We start from the raw sequence: 20,838 nt of genomic DNA, 5'->3' as shown, positions 1-20,838 counted from the left end.
TGGGTCACCGGGGCAACATGGTTATCCTAGAATTTTATTTTCCACTAGTTGGTTTCTATATAGACTTTCTAGCAAAGTTTTATGCATTCAAGTTTTAAGATTAAGATTTCATTCGGCGTGCTTTTGAATATAGATGAGATGACGCTACGTTATTGTTGGTTGTTGGATTGTATTCAAAATTATTTTGTTCAGGTACATGATTCCATTTTGTTATTGAGCGCTTCAATCGCCAACAACTGGTTACAGTTTGGCGATGCATAAATTTTGTTTGTAAGCATGTACCCTTTGTGTAAAAAAAAAAAAGGAATCGAATGAGTATTTCTTAAAAAAAGGCATTTCTGTAAAATTTACGTTATTTGTACTTAGAATCATTCTCTTATGATCTTTTTTTTAATAAATGCTCTAAATAGTGTTACTAGAAATTTATACTGAAAGTACAATTGAATAACTAGTTGCTTACAAAGTTTAGGTCAGAAGCTAGTACACATTTACACATCAAAGTTGTAGTAGGTCTGAGCTGTACGGATCTACGGCAAACATTCTGGGAAATGCTATAATTTATTAGAGCTGTTACTTGAAAGGAGTACAAAGTGTACAAACGGAGATAAGCTTCAGAGTTTACAGTAGGTACATCCCTCAGCGGTGGTTCCGCAGAGTTGCTACGTAATAATCAGTAACAGACGTAAATAAATAAATAAATAAAAATAAAAAAGCCGTTTATTCCTTAATATCGTTACAATATTATAAGAGAAATATCGAATTAATAGTGCCTGCATAACTTATACTTTATATTTTAAATTTTAAATAATTTACTGTATGTCTACAAAATAATTATTTTTAACATTTTTTCATTATGTTGATTTTAATATAATTTATAATTCAATTATTTTAATAAAATTTAATTTTTCAATTTGGTATATAAATTATGTCTTAGATATTAAGGACCTCTCTCGAGTATAGGCCTCCTCCAACTCCTTCCATTTATCTCTAGTTTTTGCTTCTTCAATCCGTTCAATCCAGTGTTTTCCTGCTATTTTAGTAATTTCATCTGACCATCTTTCTAATGGTTTTCCTTGCCTTCGTTTTCCCTCTGGACCCGGCGTCCCGGAGTAACAGACGTAATTGCGTGCAATTGTAGGTACCTAAGTATATATCTCTTTATTCGTATTTTTTTTTCTCACTGCACCCACGTTAACGCATTGTTGTTTGGCCCTTTGGTTTTGTAGAGAAAGAGAATGCTTAGAGGCATCAAGTCCGCCTGTTTTGTTTTTGTTATGTGCAGTAAAGTAACAAATAAATATATAAGTAGTTATGCCATAGCGATGTGATCAAAATGCCATGCTTGTCGCTTGACATTGATAATTTACCGATGGTATACATTTTTACATCGCCGTTCCAACAAGTAAACGCTGACGCTACTACTGCTGCTACTACTGCTGAACTAGAATTGTGAAGTTCCCCATACAAAATGGGGAACGTTCCCGGGAACGGCACAACTCTATTCCGAACCCAGAAATGTAGGCACATGTCAGTGTCATGTGTGAATAGTCACGTTGGTAAAATAGCTTAGGCCCCTGTTGGTAGCGTTGGCACGTAGCGACCTCTAAATACCCTCATAAACACTATTATTTATTACACTCGAAACGTGAAAGGAGTACAAAGGCCACACATCCCTCAACGGCTGTTCTAAGCCGTGGCGTTGTATGTAACAGCGCACTGTAAACCTGACAGATTTGTCTTCAGCCAGCGTCGAGAGATGCCACTTATTTACGAAATATAAAACTATAACAGACATAATGGAGAACGTAAAAAGAAATCAGGAGAGTGCCGCCAAACACCGTCGTTTATGGCATTTTGTTTACCCTATGGGGTAAACAACAACAGAAACACAACAAGGCGTCTGTAAAGGTATTAGTCAAGATAATATTATGTGTTTTTGTTTTCACTCCACCAGCCCAAGCCGATAGTTTATCTGATATTAGCCCTACTATAATTTTTAAGAAAAAAAAAACCGACTTCAATGGGGGATGCCGCTGAAAACATTCTTAGATTCCAGACAATGAAATGAAAAAGACAGCATCTTTTGCCTAATTATGTAGAAAAGGAGGTAAACCGACCCACTTTTCTAGTAGCATTTCGTTTTTGTAAGGGTCGTAGTTCTAACCTAACCTAACCTACTTTTCTGGTAGCATTTCGTTTCTGTGAGAATCGCAGTTCAAAAGCTACCCACCCTAACTAACTGTTTACATTACTGTAATACAGCTAACCTAACCCATTTTTCTAGTAGCATTTCCGGGTCCGGGTCTGGGTCCGGATCCGAGTCCGGGTCCGTGTCCGGATCCGAGTCCGTGTCCGGCTGTCCGGGTCCAGGTTTGGGTCAGTTCGGTCCGGGTCCGGGTCCGAGTTGGGGTCCATGTTCAGACCCGGGTCCGGGTCCGAGTCCGGGTCCAAGTTTGGGTTTGGGTCCATAAGGAAGAGAACAAATCGCCAAACGTGAACTATGTGTCATTGAAAAGTTCCATTCTGATCATCATCAGCAGTTCCACTTCATCAAATGTCACTTTTTAAAATGTAAATGCTGGATTTGTTGATGAAAATACAAAAATCACTATTTGTATGCCTTTCACATTTGAGGAGTTCCCTCGATTCCTCGTGGGTCTCATCATCAGTACTCGAGCTTGACAAAAATATGTCTTAAAAACCTAACTTGCTTAACAAACATAACGAAGAGGACAAATCGCCAAACATGAACTATGTGTCATTGAAGAGTTCCGTTCTGATCATCATCAGCAGTTCCACTTCATCAAATGTCACTTTTTTAAATGTAAGTGCTTGATTTGTTGATGAAAATACTAAAATCACTATATTATGCCTTTAACATTTGAGGAGTTCCCTCGATTCCTCATGGATCCCATCATCAGAACTGCTTTTTGACAAAAACGGGACCAATCTGTATGTATATACTTACAATAAAAAAAAGAATTTTCAAATTCGGTCCAGAAATGACGGAGTTATGGAGTAACAAACATTAAAAAAAAAAAACAACCGAATTGAGAACCTCCTCCTTTGAAATCTTTGTTAATGAGTTAATCGATGAAAAAGTAAGCACTACTTTAATACTACACTCCAGGCCAAAAGTATGGAAACAAGCTTGTATTAAAATAGAAAAGTGTGATCTTTTAAGCGATGGATTTTATACTACTCATTGACAATTTGGTAAAAATAATAATAGAACATTTTAAAAGTAAATTACTCTGGCTGTGATAGTTGACAATTCAACATTTTGTTATGGAATTAAAGGGTAGGGATAATTATGTAACTTTCTCCTTTATTTTTAGCTTTTTGTCAATATTTTAGGATTTTTTAAAATTAAGCGTGTATTTTTAATCTTTTGGGTTTGCCTAATGTAAGTCTTAGTTTACAAATATATACAACAAAGATAGAAACATGAGATATTAAAGAAAACAACGTTGTTTCCATACTTTTGGCCTGGGGTGTAAGTTGGTAGTGATTAAAATATTAAGTGAGTGTTTAAAATACTGGGCCAATAAGTGTGTTATAGATAGTATATTAGATGGACTGTCTCTTAAGTATCAACTACTCACTTATATGCGTAATCAGAAGTTAGATATATGGATCGCCTATCGCCCGTTCGATGACCTATCAATAATACTTACCTACTTACTTATAAATATGACCCCTTACTACAAGTAGTTGTGGCTAACCTCGAGGTCCAGTTATAATCCACATTTAGTGGTCCTAAATAAATAACATTTTTATTTATTTATTTATTATAATGGTATTTGCTTACGGTCAAGTACAAAATGCATCCTGAATAAAGCTCTGGGTCTGGGACCAAGCATTATATTACATGACTTGCTACGAGTATCCCCCGGTGAACGCAAAATGTGACCTATATCTCCATACATTAACCTATCTTCTTATACGCCCTTTTAAAAAGTGAACTTTATTGTGTATGTAACACAGTTGCATTTACAAATTTTCGATTGAGAAATATGAGGATTTTAAAGGGTGATAAACTATATCTAGGCTATGTTTTAAATACCTGTGTCAAACTGTATTCTGATTAAAATTTTCACCGGGTTCGCAGTTAATTTAAAATAAGTAATATTGGGCGGGACATGTCTGTCGCATGCACCCGGAAATGGGCCAAAATGGTTACTGAGTGGGACCCACGGAGCACCATAGACGGTGCTGGCCGGGGTTCAGGCAGACCAAAAATGAGATGGCGGGACGACTTGGACGCATTCTACCCCAAATGGTGGGAAAATGGCGATGACAGGGTCGAGTGGAGAAAACGAGGGGAGGCCTTTGCCCAGCAGTGGGACACCAAAATAGGCTAATATAAAAAAAAAGTAATATTATGTTGTTGGAAAATGTGCGGTGAATTGCAAATACATATTATGTGGTTTAATTAGTAAATAATCGGTATTAAAGTCAAAAGCAAAGTGGGTTATTGAAATAGCGATATATTTATTCCGTGTTATATAGATAGCGTTTTATTTATTTCGTAATTTCTTAGCCCAGTGCAGTATTCGACCGCGATCGGGCCAGGTGCAGCAGTATCATCTGCCACTACACAGGTGGCCCGACCAGAACCTGCTTGTTACATTATCACCGCTTACCGCGCGACAGTCGCATTCCAAAATTATTAGATCTTGATGATTTGACTTTGTGTCAAATCAAATTGGATTTTAAAAGGTTGAAAGGTGAGCCCTGTGAATAAATACATTGTTAATCTTTTGTTTTATTATAAAACTAGCTTTTGCCCGCGACTTTGTCTGCGTGGACATAGTAACCCCAGCTAAAGTAAGAATAGCGCCTGGAGAAAGTCTTATAGCAATTATTCAATTTGAGCATATTATGCACACAAATTAGCAGACACTTCATTAATTATCTCAATTCCACCCCGCTTTTTACTTTCTTAAGGGATGATTTTCGGGATAAAAACTATCCTATGTCCTTCTCAGGGACTCAACCTATCTCTATGCCAAATTTCATCTAAATCGATTCAGCGGTTTAAGCGTGAAGAGGGAACACACAGACAGACAGACAGACAGACTTTCGCATTTATAATATTAGTATGGATTTATTCCGTTTTAAAAGCTCGCTCTTTCATGTTAATTTGTAGGCTATGTGGTGTTGAATAACTCGAATTCGATTAAATCTCATCGACAGTGTGGCTTGTATTTACAAAATTCAATGTACAATAATTGTATTGATAAATCACAAGCCTCAATTTGGTTATTTATGTTTTATCCCTTTACAATAATAAATATTAAGTCAAAATGTCAACCGATTAGCGAATTGCTTAACTCTATTGCTGCCTACGATGTTGAGTGTTTAAAAAGTAAAATTTAACTCAAACCCAGTTGCATTCTACTAGAAATTAAAAAAACACCATCAACTTATCAACCGTAGCCAGCAAAATAAACTCGAAAAAAATATAAATAATAATGGTATAAACTCACTTCAGGCCCCGTGTGGAAGTGCTCGCTTGGAAGCCTGCCAAAAAGCCACCTGTTTATAATTTTTTTTTATACCACGACGGTGGCAAACAATCATACGGCCCGCCTGATGGTTAGCAGTCACCGTAGCCTATGGACGCAATAAAGCGTAATTTATACGTAATTGTCATTATACTCGTAAATTCGTGCCTCAAAGGCGGCTCTTGTGAGGTGCGAACTGACGTAATAATTATGGACGTTTCTAATTGCTTAGCTGTTAGTAACTACCTGTGTCACCGTAAATTTAGTGAATTTAGATTATCTTAGTCTTTACCGATCATGGAACGATGGTGCTCCGGTCATTTGGGAGGCAAGCGCGTAGCCGAAGCCAACACGTAAATGCCCTTTTGACACCTTTGTAAGGGGTACAACGAGCGAATGCTGCCCTTGCCCGTGTCATGGGATGCACGCAGAAGCAGCACCAGTTGATGGAATCTAAATTAACACTCGTAATAGTTCCCTAATAAAGATGATCACTAGCTATATTTCCATATAGGTTCAGTTAGAAATATACCTTATCGACAAGCGACAATGTGGTACCTTTTTGTTGAAAACGTCACATATATCGAGGATTTTTCCAAGAGGAAACGTACTTGTTCGTAAAGAAATAACTCGCTCATCGCTGATTGCCTCATTATAGCTCATGGCTCGGCGGCTCGGCCAAGACGTTGCGCGACTGGCGGCAGCGTCGGCGACAACCATAGGTTGGAGCGAGACACAGCGGTCGAACCTTTCGTTCCCACCTATAGTTGCCGCCGCCGCCGGTCGTGCAATGTCGTGGCCGGGCCGTAAGGCGGTGTATTTTATTGTCAGAGTGACGAAGAGCAGTGGAGGGTAAGATAGATCACGGAGAAAGTTATATGCCTTTCATACTGTCTATTATTATTGTATTATGGAACACAAAACATCTCCCCAGATGTCTTTGTGCGTATAACATTCAATATATTTTCAGGATGTGACAAACGGGGCAGAAAAAATAACTTAAATAGTCTTGTAATAGTCAGTTTCCTAGTTATATGTAATATAATGTTGATGTTGTTTTATTTTATTTAATGTTTTATGCGTACCTATTTTAATTTTAACGGTTTGTAGTTTTTAATTAAGTAACTCTACACCGCAAGCTGTTCCGTTGGCCGAACAACGCTCCAATGGCCACTAAAACATACAGAGTATGTTAAAACACGAGTGGCACACCGAACTGAATAAACAACATACATTTTATATTTCAGTCCGGCACGCCCGCAAATTGGGGTTAATTCGGTCGAACTATACTAACTTTAACTGAAGTTATTCACTCATAAATAATTTGATTATAACGGGCCGACAGTAAATAAAACTGTCGACGAATTAATATATACTAGCTTTTGCCCGCGACTTCGTCTGCGCGGACTTAGTAACAGCAGCTAATAAGTATAGCATCTGGTAAAATTCTCATAGCAATCTAAATTGGAGCATATTATGCACACAAATTAGCAGGCACTTCGTTAATTATCTCAATTCCACCCCGCTATTTACTTTCTTAAGGGATGATTTTCGGAATGAAAACTATCCTATGCCCTTCTCAGGGACTGAACTTATCTCTATGCCGAATTTCATCTAAATCGGTTCAGCGGTTTAAGCGTGAAGAGCGAACACACAGACAGAAAGACAGACAGACAGACAGACTTTCGCATTTATACTATTATAGTATGGATTAGTTAGTTAGTTAGTTAGTTAGTTTTGCTGGGCATTTTCCGCAACTCGACATCCAATGTGCCTATTTTGCGTGAAACGAGGTAGCGCTACTCTAACCACCCCAGCTCCTCCACGAAGCCTAGCAAGGTCTTCAGGTTGCTAGTAGCTTCCTTTAGTGTGCATGGATTTCCTAGGTATTTGCTCCTATATACTTCTACCTGTTTACAGTCTAGGAGAATATGTTTTGTTGTTTCTTCTTCTGCCATGCACGCTCTGCACATGGGGCTGTCCGTTTTACCCATAATATGTAGGTGTTTGTTTAGTGTGTTATGTCCTGTTATTAATCCTACTATTTTACGTAGTTGGCTTCTTGGTGTTTTCAGTAATATTTTGGTAAGTTTGTGGTTCAGTTCCGGTAGAATTTCTTTGGTTTGCCTGCATGTCTTCATTTCATTCCAGTACTTGTTGTGCAGTTGTCTGTGATGTTGTTCTAGCTGGTTGTGTATGTAGGATATTGGTAGAGGCATAATTGGCTCGGGTCCATATGCCGGTGTTTCTGAACCTTTCCTGGCCAGTTCATCCGCTGCATCGTTTCCTCTTGATCCACTATGCCCCTTTATCCATTGTACTCTTACTTTGTTGCCTTCTTTGCTCACTTCAGTGAGGCTCCGATGGCATTCAAGTATAAGCTCTGAGGTAAGTTTGTCGCTGCATAGCGCTTGTAGTACCGATTTACTGTCTGACAGTATTAGTATGGTTTCGTGTTTCACTTGTCGTCTTGTAATAGCATTGCAAGCTTCTATTATTCCTACACATTCAGCTTGGAATACCGTATTGTGTTCACCAAGGGGTTTTGTGATGTGAATGTTCAGGTCCTCTGAGAAGACACCACATCCTGTCCCTTCGTTTGTTTTTGAGCCATCTGTGAATATTCTTAGGTTTGTTTGGTTTAGTCCTTCTTTCGGATCTTCTGTTAAGGATATGGCGTAATCTTTCCAGAAGATCATAGTTTTTGGTATTTTGTCGATAGGCGCTTCCAGCATGGGCATTTTTGAGATCGTATTTTCATAGATCTTCTTGTGCGATGAGCTGAAAGATGTCCATAGGTTTAGATTCTTCAAACGAAGAGCTGTGGCAGCCGCTTCTTTCTGTATGTACATGTGTAGTGGCAGGAGTCCTAGCATTATTTCTAGAGCTGCAGTCGGAGTAGTTCTCATGCAGCCCGTTGCAGCCACACATGCTAGTCTTTGTGTTTTATTTAGTTTGTCTATTACTGTGGTTAGCTGGGTGCGGGGCCACCATACAACCGCGCCGTAGCTGATCATTGGCATTATTACCATTTTGTACAGCCATAGTATAATGTGAGGGGCAAGTCCCCATCTTTTGCCTACCATCCTCCGGCATTGCCAAAAGGCTACTGTTGCTTTGTTCAGTTTGTTGTCCAGGTGTTTGTTCCAGTTCAGTTTATCGTCCAGGATTATGCCTAGGTACTTTACATCCTTTGAAAGTGTCAGTTTTGTGCCAAAAAGTGTTGGCATTTCGTATGTACCCAGTTTTCGTTTATGGGTGAAGAGAATTGTGTCGGTCTTTTTTGGGTTTACCGATAGGTCATTCTCCTTGCACCATTTCTCTACTATCTTCAGTGCTGTCTGTGTGAGATCGCACAGTGTGTTTATTACTAGGCCGCTGATTAGTATTACTAAGTCATCTGCGTACCCTATGGTCATAAAATGTTTGTTGTTTAGTTTTGTTATCAAATCGTTTACAACCAGGTTCCAAAGCAATGGTGAGAGTACTCCTCCCTGGGGGCATCCTCTCATGACTAGTGCCTGGTGATTTTGATTTTCTGTTAGTCTTATTATTCTCTGTCTTAGCATGTTCATTATCCATTCGATTATGAGCGGGTTGGTTCCATGTCTATGTAATGCTTGTTGAATGCTGCTGAAATTGGTCTTGTCAAAGGCTCCCTCTATGTCGATGAAGGTGCCTAGACAGGAGTTTTTCCTCGCCAACGCATTCTCTATGTTGCTTACTACAGCGTGGAGAGCTGAGTCAGTTGATTTACCTTGACTGTAGGCGTGTTGGTTTGGATGAATTTCTATGTTTTTTAGAGCCGTGTCCTTCAGCTCTCTGTCACATAGTCTTTCTAGTGTTTTTAGCATGAAGGACGTAAGGCTGATTGGTCTGAAAGACTTAGGATCTGAATAATCGGTTTTTCCTGGTTTTGGTAGGAAAATCACTTTCACTTCCCTCCATTTCTGTGGTATATATCTAAAGGCTATACAGCTGCACAGTAGATTGGATAAATGTTTTATTAATGTATGTCCTCCCCACTTTAGTAGGGCTGGGTAGATTCCGTCCGTTCCCGGCGATTTAAAGTTATCGAAACTATTTACCGCCCAGGTCGTTTTGCTATGTTCTGTTATGCGTTCTGCTGTCTTCCATTCTCTTTCAGTTGGATTGTAGTTCATTGTATGTTGTTCTGGGTCTTGCTCATTTACTACCTTGCATCCTGGGAAGTGGGTCTCAACCAGTAGCCTTTCTGTCTCCGCTGGGCTGCTGGTGGTGCTATTATCCTGTCTCCTCAGGGTGCCCAGTAGTTGCCTTGGTTGGTCTGCAAGGATTTTCCTTGTTCTGTTTGCCTGTGTTACATTGGATATGTTGTCGCAGAAATTCCGCCATGTGGCTGATTTTCTGTATCTTAGCCTTTTCTTATAGTCTGTTTTAGCTGTTTTGTACTTATCCCAGTCCTCTTCAGCTCTTGTGTTCATTGCTCTGTTAAGTAACCTTCTCATTTTTGTTCTCATTCGGTCCAACTCCGGTCCCCACCAGCTGTTGTTGTTACTGCTTTTTCCTCTAGCTGATAAGGTCGATAGTGGACATGTGTTTTCGTAGCTATCGGTAATGTTATTAATAAGTAAGTTTACCTGTTCCTCCAACTCCTTTGTATTGCTAGGTCTGTCTGTGTGTGTGTTATTGTCTAGTTTACCTTCCAGAAGTTCCTTGTACGCCGGTATGTCCGTGCGTCTCGGGTTTCTTCTAGTTGTGGTAGTGTGTGTGTCGGCTGTCAGGTCGTACCGAATCCATCTGTGGTCGGAGCAGGATAGCTCATCCGACACGTGCCAGTTGGATATGTGTTGAGCTGCCAGTCCTGTGCTTAGAGTAATGTCAATTATAGTATTGCATCTACGAGTGACAAAGGTTGGTTTGGATCCTGTGTTTAATATATCTAGGTTAGTTGACATAAGGTATTCAACAATATCGTTACCTCTTTTGTTGTTGGTTTCCATTCCCCATAGGTTGTGATGGCCGTTGCAGTCTGCAGATATGACCAGCTCGAGCCTTTCTCGTTCGCAGTAGCGTATGAGGTTGTTCATCTCCACTGGAGGTGGTTCGTCCTCCGCCGCCATGTAGGTGGACGCCAGGACTATCTCCGGTAGACTTGAGTTTTGTGTTCTGAGGAGTTTTATGGCACACACGTCTCTGGAACAGAATTGAGTTAGTGGTTGTGCCATTATGTTACGGGATATGTATATACAGGATCTTGGTTTGTAATGTGTATTATAAACTAAATTACCTCCGGTGTTACAAAGGCCGTTTATGCGTGTGTTCCTGATCCACGGCTCTTGAATCAGGGCTATGGATGTTGGGTTAACCTCCAGCCATCTTCGAAGTTGAGCCGTTGCAGATTCGCTGTGCTGGAGGTTAACCTGAAGGACCTTACAGTGGGAAGGCGCCATCGGGGGGTGTCCCTTCCGCCCTTCCCTTTAGGTCCAGGAGACTGATCCCCTTCGGTAGTCCATCCTCATCCTCCGAGTCCAGCAAAATGCCTTCCTCTATGTCTGAGGTGTGTTCGTTTGCGACATCGGTGTCCATGGCAGAGGGGGTATTCTTTGGTGATGATGTTGCGTTTTCTGCGGGTTTGTCCTCCCCTCCGTCTGTGTTCGCCTCTGTTGCGTTCTTCTCTGGTGGGGAATCTCTGAAGCGTCCTCCGCTGTGTTGGAAACGAATGTAGACTGTCCCACATAGGTAGTTCAGTCTCCTTCCCTTTTCCATCACTGTAGGGACAACGTCTTCAGGTATTCCCACCAGGAGTAGGGTACAGGCCCTTTTCTTAAGGGGGATCGCCTGGTGTAGTGTCCACTTCCTCACCATGGCCCACGGGTTCTGGAAGTTGAGGACCCTTCCTACCTTGGTGAGGTTGTCTTCCAGGGACGGGATCAGAATACCGCACCTTGTGTTCCGGACCATCTCGTCCTCCCTCTTCCCAACGAGACGGTCTCCGTTCTGAAGGGTGGCCGACTCCAACCATTTCATCAGCCACGCCTTGGTGTTCGCGTCCTGGCACCACAGCTTCAGGTACCCATCCACTAAACTGGGTCTACCTGAGAACGCTGGGGCCTCCGCTACGGTGTCCAGATCGGTTTCTATGGCTGCCTGGAAGATGGCATCCCCGATCTTCTTCTCCACATCTGCTGCGTCTTGCTGCGTCAGTCTGCCCGTGCGATCGTTGGTGATCGCCACCGTCAGGTCTGTCGCTGCTGCCGCCGCATAGGAGGAGGGTGGTTCTTTGTTGCCCGAGGCGTCCGTCCGCTGTTTTTTGTGGTCGCCTCTTGGGGATATGGTTTCGTCCAGGCGTGCCCTCTTGGCTTTCCCTTCTGGTTTGTTCTTAGCCTGGGTTTGTTCCGCAGGGGTCGTCGCTCCTTCGGCCCGTCCTTCCGGGGCGTCAACCTCCTGTTTGTCTCCAGAGGGGCGGCTTTCTGCTTCTCTTCGCTTTTGGAGCCGCTGCCTCTTCCTCTGCGAAAGTTTTTTCCGCATAGGTGCGTCTTCTTCGGTCTGGGCAGGCTTCCCTCTTGGTTTGCACCTGATCTCCCAGCCGGGATCTATGACCTGCTTTGAGGGTTCAACAGATGTCGTCCCACTCTCCGCCGCCATCGTTTTTTCCGTCGAGGGTCCAGCTGTTGAAAGTTCCATCGTCTCTGGCTTAGTCACCTGGGCCGGGGTTCCGATAGGTACCCCGGCTTTCAGTGGCCTCTCCAGCTTCGATGGCTCCTTCTCGGCCTTCCCACTCTCTGTTAGTTTCGCCCCCCTTAGTGCTTCAGCATTTGCCGTCTCATCTAAGGAGGTCGTTCGTTTTGTTTGTTTTTTTTTAAAAGATTTTATTTTGTTGCTCTCCATATAGTTCCCACGAGTAGCTAGGGATATAAGGGTCAGTACTACGCAGAGCCCCGCTTGCGTAGACAAGGCTATATACAACGGGTTTCGCCCGGTACCCGAGGCCTATCGTTCGCGACTGAGCGCCCTCTCAGCCATGCATCCATCGGCACGATGAGTTACACCTTGGATTAGGGTTTTTGAGTCGAGGTTGTCTCCTCCAGGAAGGGGTTAAAGGGGGGTTAGGGGAAGTGTAAGGAGAAGTGACACGGGAAATTTTGACAGGAGATGACAGGAAATGACTTTTTGGAGCATGGGATTTAAAGCCTGGTTCACACCTGTCCTCCGCGCCGCGCCGCGCCGCGCCGCGGCGCACACCGGCCCCACACACCCAAACGCGATCGCGCCCACATCTGTCCGACGCAGCGTGCATCAGACAAATGCGAACGCAACCACACCAAATGCACGAGACCGATACGCGCCACGACACAACACAACACGACACGTCAGACAAATGTGAACCCGGCTTAAGACAGGAAATCTAGGGTAAAGCGGGATTTACATTACGAGACCAGCGGCGCGAAACCAATGCCGCGGCAGGAGTTCCACCAACAATCCCACGCGCAGCCCAAACACCCTTCGCAATGCATGCATTAATTACGAAATGCATGCATTATGAAGGAATCAAAATCACACGTGCAACCGTTGGCAAAAACCACCGCCACTACACTAATCCCACGCCACCAATCCCGCAATGCAAATCCCGCTTCAGGAAAAAGGAACACCTGGCGGGTGGGGATGCCACATCTCTTGGCGTGGCCCACACCAGGCGAGGCCCTCATACTCTGCTACTAGTGGTCCGGGGTATGTTGGTAAACATAGCGACGCCCGTACGACCACTAGCATTGCCCGGGGGGGACGACTGGGACGTGTATGATGGACTTGAGGAGTTGGCCAATAGCCCAGCGTCGCATACCTGGGCGTACCTACTCCCCCTCCCCCCATAGTATGGATTATATACGCTCACAGGATTCCGTGAGGCCGTTTCTGACTTCTCGGTTCTCCATACAAACGTATTGTGCATTCGATACGACCTTGACGATCGTCTTGGTGACGTGTGCGCATCTCACGCACGACTTCCAATGCATTTCGTAATTTAAATAACTATGTTACATGTAAATATTAATTGTACCTATACTAACACACTATCGACCGCGGTCTGCAATAAATATTTCAATTTCAAAATTCAAATTTCAATTTTTCATGCACCAAACAGCGTGTGCGACCTTCAAGGTCATATCAAAACCGTAACAAATTGTTCAACCTGAATCGACCTCGAGTTAACGTCCCCTTTGGATAGCAAACACATCTGAAGTATCTGAACCCAGAACCGGATTAATATATTTGGCCCTGATTCTGATCCGATACCGGTCTCGGAAATCTGTCAATAAGATTGAGATGCTGTTGACCATGTAAATAAATAACTAATATTATAGATACGAGTCTGTCTGTCTGTTTGTTACCTTAAACCGCTGATTGGCGCGCCCGCGACCTTTCTTCCTGATTGGCGCGCCCGCGTCTCCGCGCCAATCAGGAATAAATACTGCGTACTGCACCGATACCGCGCCGCCAAGTGGGGAAGCGGTCTTAGATGAATTTAGTCTATACATATAGAGATAATTTGATGCCTAAGGTAGGACATTTTATACCACGTCGGTGGCAATCAAGCATACGGCCCGCCTGATGGTAAGCAGTTACCGTAGCCTATGGACGCCTGCAACACCGGACATTGGATAATTTTTATCAATCTTCATCATCATTCCATGCTGATGAAGTCACATGCAGCGGTAAGTCACACAATCGTATAAATATCCGATTTTCTCATGGTGAGACAGACCAAACAAATGATTCGATAAAGCCCGACTCTAATTATAGAATTAGAGGTTCAATTTTCCACTCCAGCGAGTTAATCTATCTGCTTTCTTCAGCCAACCCTAATCAGGAGCTGGCAATTCGTGTAGGTACTTTGGTTAGGCAATAAAATAAAAAATAAAAAATACGTCTACAGTTAGCAACAATAGCAATTGACGAAACAAAGCGCCAAAAGTATCTGCTAACCTGGAAAACTCTTCCAAATCTACACTAATATTGTGCGTCTGTCTTTCTGTTACCTCTTCATGCTTAACCCGCTGAACCGATTTAGTTGAAATTTCGTATATAGATAGTTTGAGTCCCGGGGAAGGACATAGGGTAGTTTTTATTCCAGAAGTCATCCTTTAAGGGGGTATAAAGGGGGGAGGGGGTGGAAATTTGTATAGGGAATCGATAAAAAGCAGATTGGATAAAAAATAAGCTACCCAAATTAACTAACTCGACGCAGAAGCAAAAGCTAGTAGAGATATATTTCTACAGTTCACGTTTAAAAGTATCTGTTAAAGTCTAATTGTTCTATGAAATGTTCTTTTAGGTTAAGTTATTTATAATTTATAATTTATTTATTTGGGAAACATACAGCACATAATAATACAATAGGGTAAAAGATATAGTTAGAACATAGGCCAAAAGAGTTTCCACTTATAGTTAATACAAAATTCCTTTGCTCCGAAAAAAAAGTACAATTATTAGGTATTTTGAATAAGTAGTAAGTTGAATTTAACAATAACATCCAGTAATATTCCACGAGCACGATTAAAAATATAACAAGCATAATTTAGAATTTGGAAAATAACAAGCACAATTTTCAATTTAGAATTTGAAATCAAATAGGTACAATTACAATAACAATCATAACAAGACAACACAAGATTACATATTTTTTTTTTTACAATTTTATTACTGTGATATATGTACATGTATAGTACCGCAGGTACATACATAGACACGTATCACAACTGATCGCTCGGTCAGTCAACTCGCGGGTAGGTTAAGATTTTTATAAATAATTCGATGTCATAATTTGGTGGTAGTTGTAACTTGTCTTCGAATATATCTTTGAATACGAACAGACGTGCATTGACCTTTTTAATTAGCTATCCCAGTGTTCCTGGCTCCTATATATCTCATTTGGCGACGAATTCGGACAATTAAGCGTGCGGCAGTGAAAAGACAGTGTTATAATGTCGATTGGAAAGTTGCAACCGTTTGATCCTAACACGGACGATTGGGCGTTGTATGTGGATAGGTTAGAACAATATTTCATAGTGAATTCCGTAACGGAGACATTGAAAGTCCCTACGTTAATTACAGTGATGGGCAGTGCAAGTTACGAGTTACTAGTGACATTGTGTACGCCGGACAAACCGTCAACAAAGAACTTTGAAGCGCTAAAAGAGCTGATGACTAATCATTTACAACCTAAAAGGAGCATAATGGCGGAACGTTACAAATTTCGTCAACGAATACAAAAAAAAGACGAGTCGTTGGCAGTTTATGTCGCGGATTTAAAGAAGTTGACTAAATATTGTGATTTTAAGACGGAACTGGAAAATAATCTGCGGGATCAATTCGTGTGCGGCATAGCGGACGATACTATTAGGCAGAGGTTGTTCGTAGAAGACGAGTTGTCATTCGCCAAGGCCTGGAAGCTAGCGGTTGCCATGGAGGCAGCAGAGAAAGACGCGGCGGCTGTCGATAGTAAGACGCGCGGCACTAGTAAAGAGGTCGTGGAAGTGCTTTACGCATCGGCAAGCGGGGCCAGAACGCAGGGCTCGTCGGGGACCTGGAGGGCTAACGGGGCAAACCAGGCAGCGGGGCGCAGCAAGGCGGCGTCGCAGGCATGGGGCGGACGCGCGCAGGCGAGACCGGCGCCCGGAGCGGGAGCGGCAGAAGCGCAGCGCGGTCGCGATCAGGGCCAGTGTCGTGTTTGTGGCGGCAGTCATGACGCGGCAACTTGCAAATTCCGCATGTATTCTTGTCGCGTATGCATGCAACAAGGACATTTGAAGAAGGTGTGTCCCCGACTACAAACCGGAGCGAGAGTACATGCGTTGGGCGCGAATGAAGATGATGAGGAGGAGTTATTGAACGAGGTACCATTTAACGCTTTATCTGTAGGCAGTTTAAGTCGTTATAAGCCGTTTATAATGACGTTGGACGTTAACGGTATATGTTTGGAAATGGAAGTTGACACCGGTAGTGCTATTTCATGTATAAGTCTAGATTGCTATCAAAAATTATTTAAAAATTTACCTATTTTAACATCTAATGTATTACTCAACTTTTACGCGGGAGGAGGTTTTCGCCCATTCGGTAAAATTACACCGATAGTTAAATATAAAAACAAAGAGATAACTTTAGATTTATTTGTTATAGAAGGGGGCAAAAACCCATTGTTAGGAAGACAATGGCTTTACGAATTGACAATGGGTCTGGACCAGTTTAGTTGTAATAAGATCGATACCAAATTGGAACTTACTATGGATTCATTGATTTCTAGGTATAAGGATGTATTCGCGGACGGGCTCGGGCGGTACACGGGCGGCACGGTGGCGCTGCGCGTGCGCTCGGGCGCCGCGCCGGTGTACATGCGCGCGCGGCCGCTGGCGTACGCGCTGCGCGCGCCGGTGGAGCGCGCGCTGGACCAGCTGCAGCGGGACGGCATTATCACGCCGGTCGAAACGTCAGACTGGGCCACGCCGATAGTACCGGTAGTGAAGCGTGATGGAGGTATTCGCATATGTGGCGATTATAAATTAACACTGAACAGATGCTTAGAAATTGACCGTTTTCCCTTGCCTAGGGTTGAAGACCTGCTGGTCAAGTTACACGGGGGGGAAACGTTTTCAAAAATTGATTTGTCTCAAGCATATGCACAATTCGAGTTGGACGAGGCATCCAAACCTTATACCGTGATCAACACACATAAAGGCTTGTATATGTATAATAGGCTGATCTATGGGCTTTCATCGAGTCCGGGGATATTTCAAAGGAAACTAGAACAACTTTTTGCAGACTTACCGCGAGTAGGTGTTTTCCTTGATGACGTAATTATAACGGGAGTAGACAGGGAGGATCATTTGCGTACATTACATCAAGTGCTAGGACGCCTCGAGAAATTTGGGTTGAAAGTAAAGAAAGAAAAATGCTCTTTCTTCGCGGAGTCGGTGACGTATTTAGGGTTTCGTATTAGTAAACAAGGGGTTCACACGTGTCCGGAAAAGATAAAAGTCATAAAGGACATGGCGATACCGGCTAATTTAACCGAGCTTCGCTCATTCATAGGAATGATTATGTACTATGGGAAATTTGTTAAAAATATAAGTATGACTTTAACACCATTGTACAAATTATTAAGGAAGGGGGCTTCGTTTATTTGGACCAAGGAATGTTCGGAAGCGTTTAATGCCATCAAGCGTTGTTTGGTTTCCAGTTCGGTGTTGGCGCACTATGACCCTGAACTTCCCTTATGTCTAACTACGGATGCGAGTTCGAGCGGCGTGGGCGCTGTGATTTCGCACCAGATGCCAGATGGAACGGAAAGGCCTGTTGCGTACGCGTCCAGAGTGCTCAATGCGGCGGAGGTAAATTATTCTCAGATTCAAAGAGAAGCCTTGGGAATTGTGTTTGGTATAAAAAAATTCCATCAGTACCTGTACGGCCGAAGGTTTTTGCTAAGGACCGATCATAAGCCGTTGGTATCAATTTTCGGAGATAAGGGAGGTATTCCATCGATGGCCGCGAGCAGACTACAAAGATGGGCGGTAATTTTATCTGGTTACCAGTATGACATAGAATACGTGCCTACGGACAAAAATGGAGCTGACGCACTGTCCAGGTTACCAGTGGGGAAGCAAGCAGCGGACAGGACAGAGGTAACATATGTACAATTCGTACAGGATTTCTTACCAATTACTAGTGATCAAGTCAAAACGAATTTAAAAACAGATAGTCTACTGAGAAAAGTGGTTATGTACTTACAGTCAGGGTGGCCGGCAAAGTGCGACGATCCTGAGCTGCAGCCGTATTGGGTAAGGCGTCACGAACTGTACTCAGAAGCAGGATGTATCATGTGGGGCTACAGAATGGTGATACCCACGTCATTAAGATTTGATGTTCTGCGTGAGCTGCACATAGGCCACTTTGGAGTGGTCAAGATGAAAAGTCTTGCCCGGAGCTATGTTTGGTGGCCCGGCATCGATGCTGAAATCGAGAAAACGTGTCGAGAATGCACCACATGCGCTTTGGAAGCACCAGCTCCAGCCAAATCTACACCACAAGCTTGGCCATATCTCGAAGAAGTTTGGAGTAGGTTGCATATGGATTTCCTAGGACCCTTAAACGGCATGACCTATTTAGTTGTCGTAGATTCATCGTCCAAATGGATCGAAGTAAAACAAATGACGAGGACGACGGCAGATGACGTCATCAGAGTTTTAAGGGAGATATTTGCGCGTTTCGGTCTACCCAAGATGATGGTATCGGACAATGGCCCGCCGTTCACGAGTGGAGAACTGACTCAGTTCATGCAATTTAATGGCATAAAACAAACTTACTCTCCGGTGTATCATCCATCTTCAAACGGAGCAGCGGAAGGTGCAGTAAAGCTAGTCAAAAAAACAATTTATAAGGCGTTACGGGATAGGCAAGACGTGGACGCTGCGCTCCAGTCATATTTACTGGCGTATAGGAATTCTATTCACAGTAGCACGGGCGAGTCGCCGGCGAGGTTGCTGCAGCGAAGAGGTCTGCGCACACGACTTGACCTGCTGCGCGCCGATGCTGGCGCCACGGCGCACGAGTGTGCGCGCGCCGCGCAGCTCCGACAGCGCGAAAACGCGGGGGGCGTCTCAAGGTCGTGTAGTGTAGATGATAATGTTTGGGCTAGAAATTTTAGCAAGGGGGAGAAATGGGTTAGCGGTACGATCACGGAACAATTAGGTTCGCGTAATTATTTGGTGCAAAGGGAAGACGGTCAAATTATTAAAAGGCATATAGATCAGTTACGCAATAACTCACGCTTAGCTATAACGGCGTGCCCAGCGGCGGACGATGACGATAACCATGAGAACTCGGAGCCGTGCCCGCCACCGGAGCTCGCCTCTGTGCCACCCGCCCCGATACCTAAACGTGTGCCATTGCCCGTAGAAAGATATGGTAATCCCATATTATATTAGGTACTTATTTGTTATTTGTAATAATACAATTATTAGGATAAAAAAAAGTAGATTATAACCAGTATTATAATTGTTTATTGTGTACTTTATAAATAACTATATTTAAGAAAGTTCTGTTGTCAGTTTATTATGGTAATAGGTAAGAGATAGAGTAGATACGACTATCTATAGTGGGGACGGCTTTTCCATGTCAGTTTTAGTAGCATTTATTAGTTTTAGTAGGGTTAATTTCATCTGGCCTGGAGGAGAAGTTTTCACAGGATCCTTACTTGCCATATTAGTACATGGCCGACGACCGTATACTATGTAGTTTTAGTTAAGTGGTAGGGTGTGATATATGTACATGTATAGTACCGCAGGTACATACATAGACACGTATCACAACTGATCGCTCGGTCAGTCAACTCGCGGGTAGGTTAAGATTTTTATAAATAATTCGATGTCATAATTTGGTGGTAGTTGTAACTTGTCTTCGAATATATCTTTGAATACGAACAGACGTGCATTGACCTTTTTAATTAGCTATCCCAGTGTTCCTGGCTCCTATATATCTCAATTACTAGCTACGAGTTAACGAAATTTGACATTTTTTATGTTTTTATTTTGTTTGATGACAGAAACAAATTTATTACACCTATGCTGGAACAAATCAATGTGTGAATATTTCTTATTGTATATATTGCATGCTCTTGCTAAAAATTTGTTGTTTACATATTTTTTGCGAGTGAATTGTGAGTTATTAGGCAATGTTAGATACTTTATCGAGTATTAGTCTGATCCGTTACTTTTGATGCTGACTGTACGTAGACATGGTACAACAAACCTTGAGTAATTACGTATCACGTAATTTGGTCCCAAGAATGTTTCCCGTCCTATAAGTATAGGTATTGTTTTGTTGTGGATTTCATTATCTCAGCCAAAAGACGTCCGTCCGGACGTCAACTGCTGGACAAAAAGGCCTCCCCCAAGGATCTCCACAACGAACGGTAATTCGCTGCCGTCAACGAACGGTTTCCCGCGACTTTAACCAGATCTTCGGTCCATCTAGTCTGGGCCGGAGCCTTCCCAAGTTCCCACATTGCGTCTTCCGGTACGTGGTCGCCACGTCTGTCTGTCACCAGGCTGTATCTCATGAACCGTGATAGCTAGACAATTGAAATTTTCACAGATGATGTATTTCTATTGCCGCTATGACAGCAAATACTAAAAACAGAATAAAATAAATATTTAAGTCGGGCTCCCATACAACAAACGTGATTTTTTTGCCGTTTTTTTTTGCGTAATGGCACGGAACCCTCCGTGCGCGAGTCCGACTCGCACTTGGACGGTTTTTTTTGTTATGATTACCTTCCTATACAGCTAGTTTACGT

General features: G+C 42.8%; 3 protein-coding genes across 6 annotated transcripts in view; 2 read left to right on the top strand and 1 right to left on the bottom strand.

Moving 5' to 3' along the window:
- LOC134755662 (beta-arrestin-1) overlaps positions 1-20,838 on the top strand; it is a 298,399-nt gene that overhangs the window by 68,251 nt on the left and 209,310 nt on the right. The window lies entirely within an intron of this gene.
- The window catches only part of LOC134755657 (neurogenic protein big brain), a 124,760-nt gene that overhangs the window by 60,349 nt on the left and 43,573 nt on the right, over positions 1-20,838 (top strand). The gene's annotated exons all lie outside the window — the stretch shown is intronic.
- Positions 10,150-12,575, bottom strand: LOC134755605 (uncharacterized). Of its 3 annotated transcripts, XM_063692093.1 has the most exons (3): positions 10,780-12,575; positions 10,471-10,685; positions 10,150-10,353 (listed from the first exon to the last, which is right to left on the bottom strand). In XM_063692093.1, exon 1 carries the CDS (start codon positions 12,378-12,380, stop codon positions 10,923-10,925), a length of 1,458 nt encoding a protein of 485 aa, XP_063548163.1. In that variant the 5' UTR covers positions 12,381-12,575; the 3' UTR covers positions 10,150-10,353; positions 10,471-10,685; positions 10,780-10,922. The 3 variants fall into 3 exon arrangements, with proteins under 3 accessions (XP_063548163.1, XP_063548164.1, XP_063548162.1); XM_063692094.1 differs by having other exon boundaries at positions 10,151-10,353; positions 10,471-12,480; XM_063692092.1 differs by having other exon boundaries at positions 10,152-10,358; positions 10,471-12,575.

The sequence above is a fragment of the Cydia strobilella genome, chromosome 3 (genome assembly GCF_947568885.1).
Source record: "Cydia strobilella chromosome 3, ilCydStro3.1, whole genome shotgun sequence".
In the NCBI taxonomy this organism is placed as follows: domain Eukaryota; kingdom Metazoa; phylum Arthropoda; class Insecta; order Lepidoptera; family Tortricidae; genus Cydia; species Cydia strobilella.
This window is presented reverse-complemented; position numbering and strand designations above follow the sequence as displayed.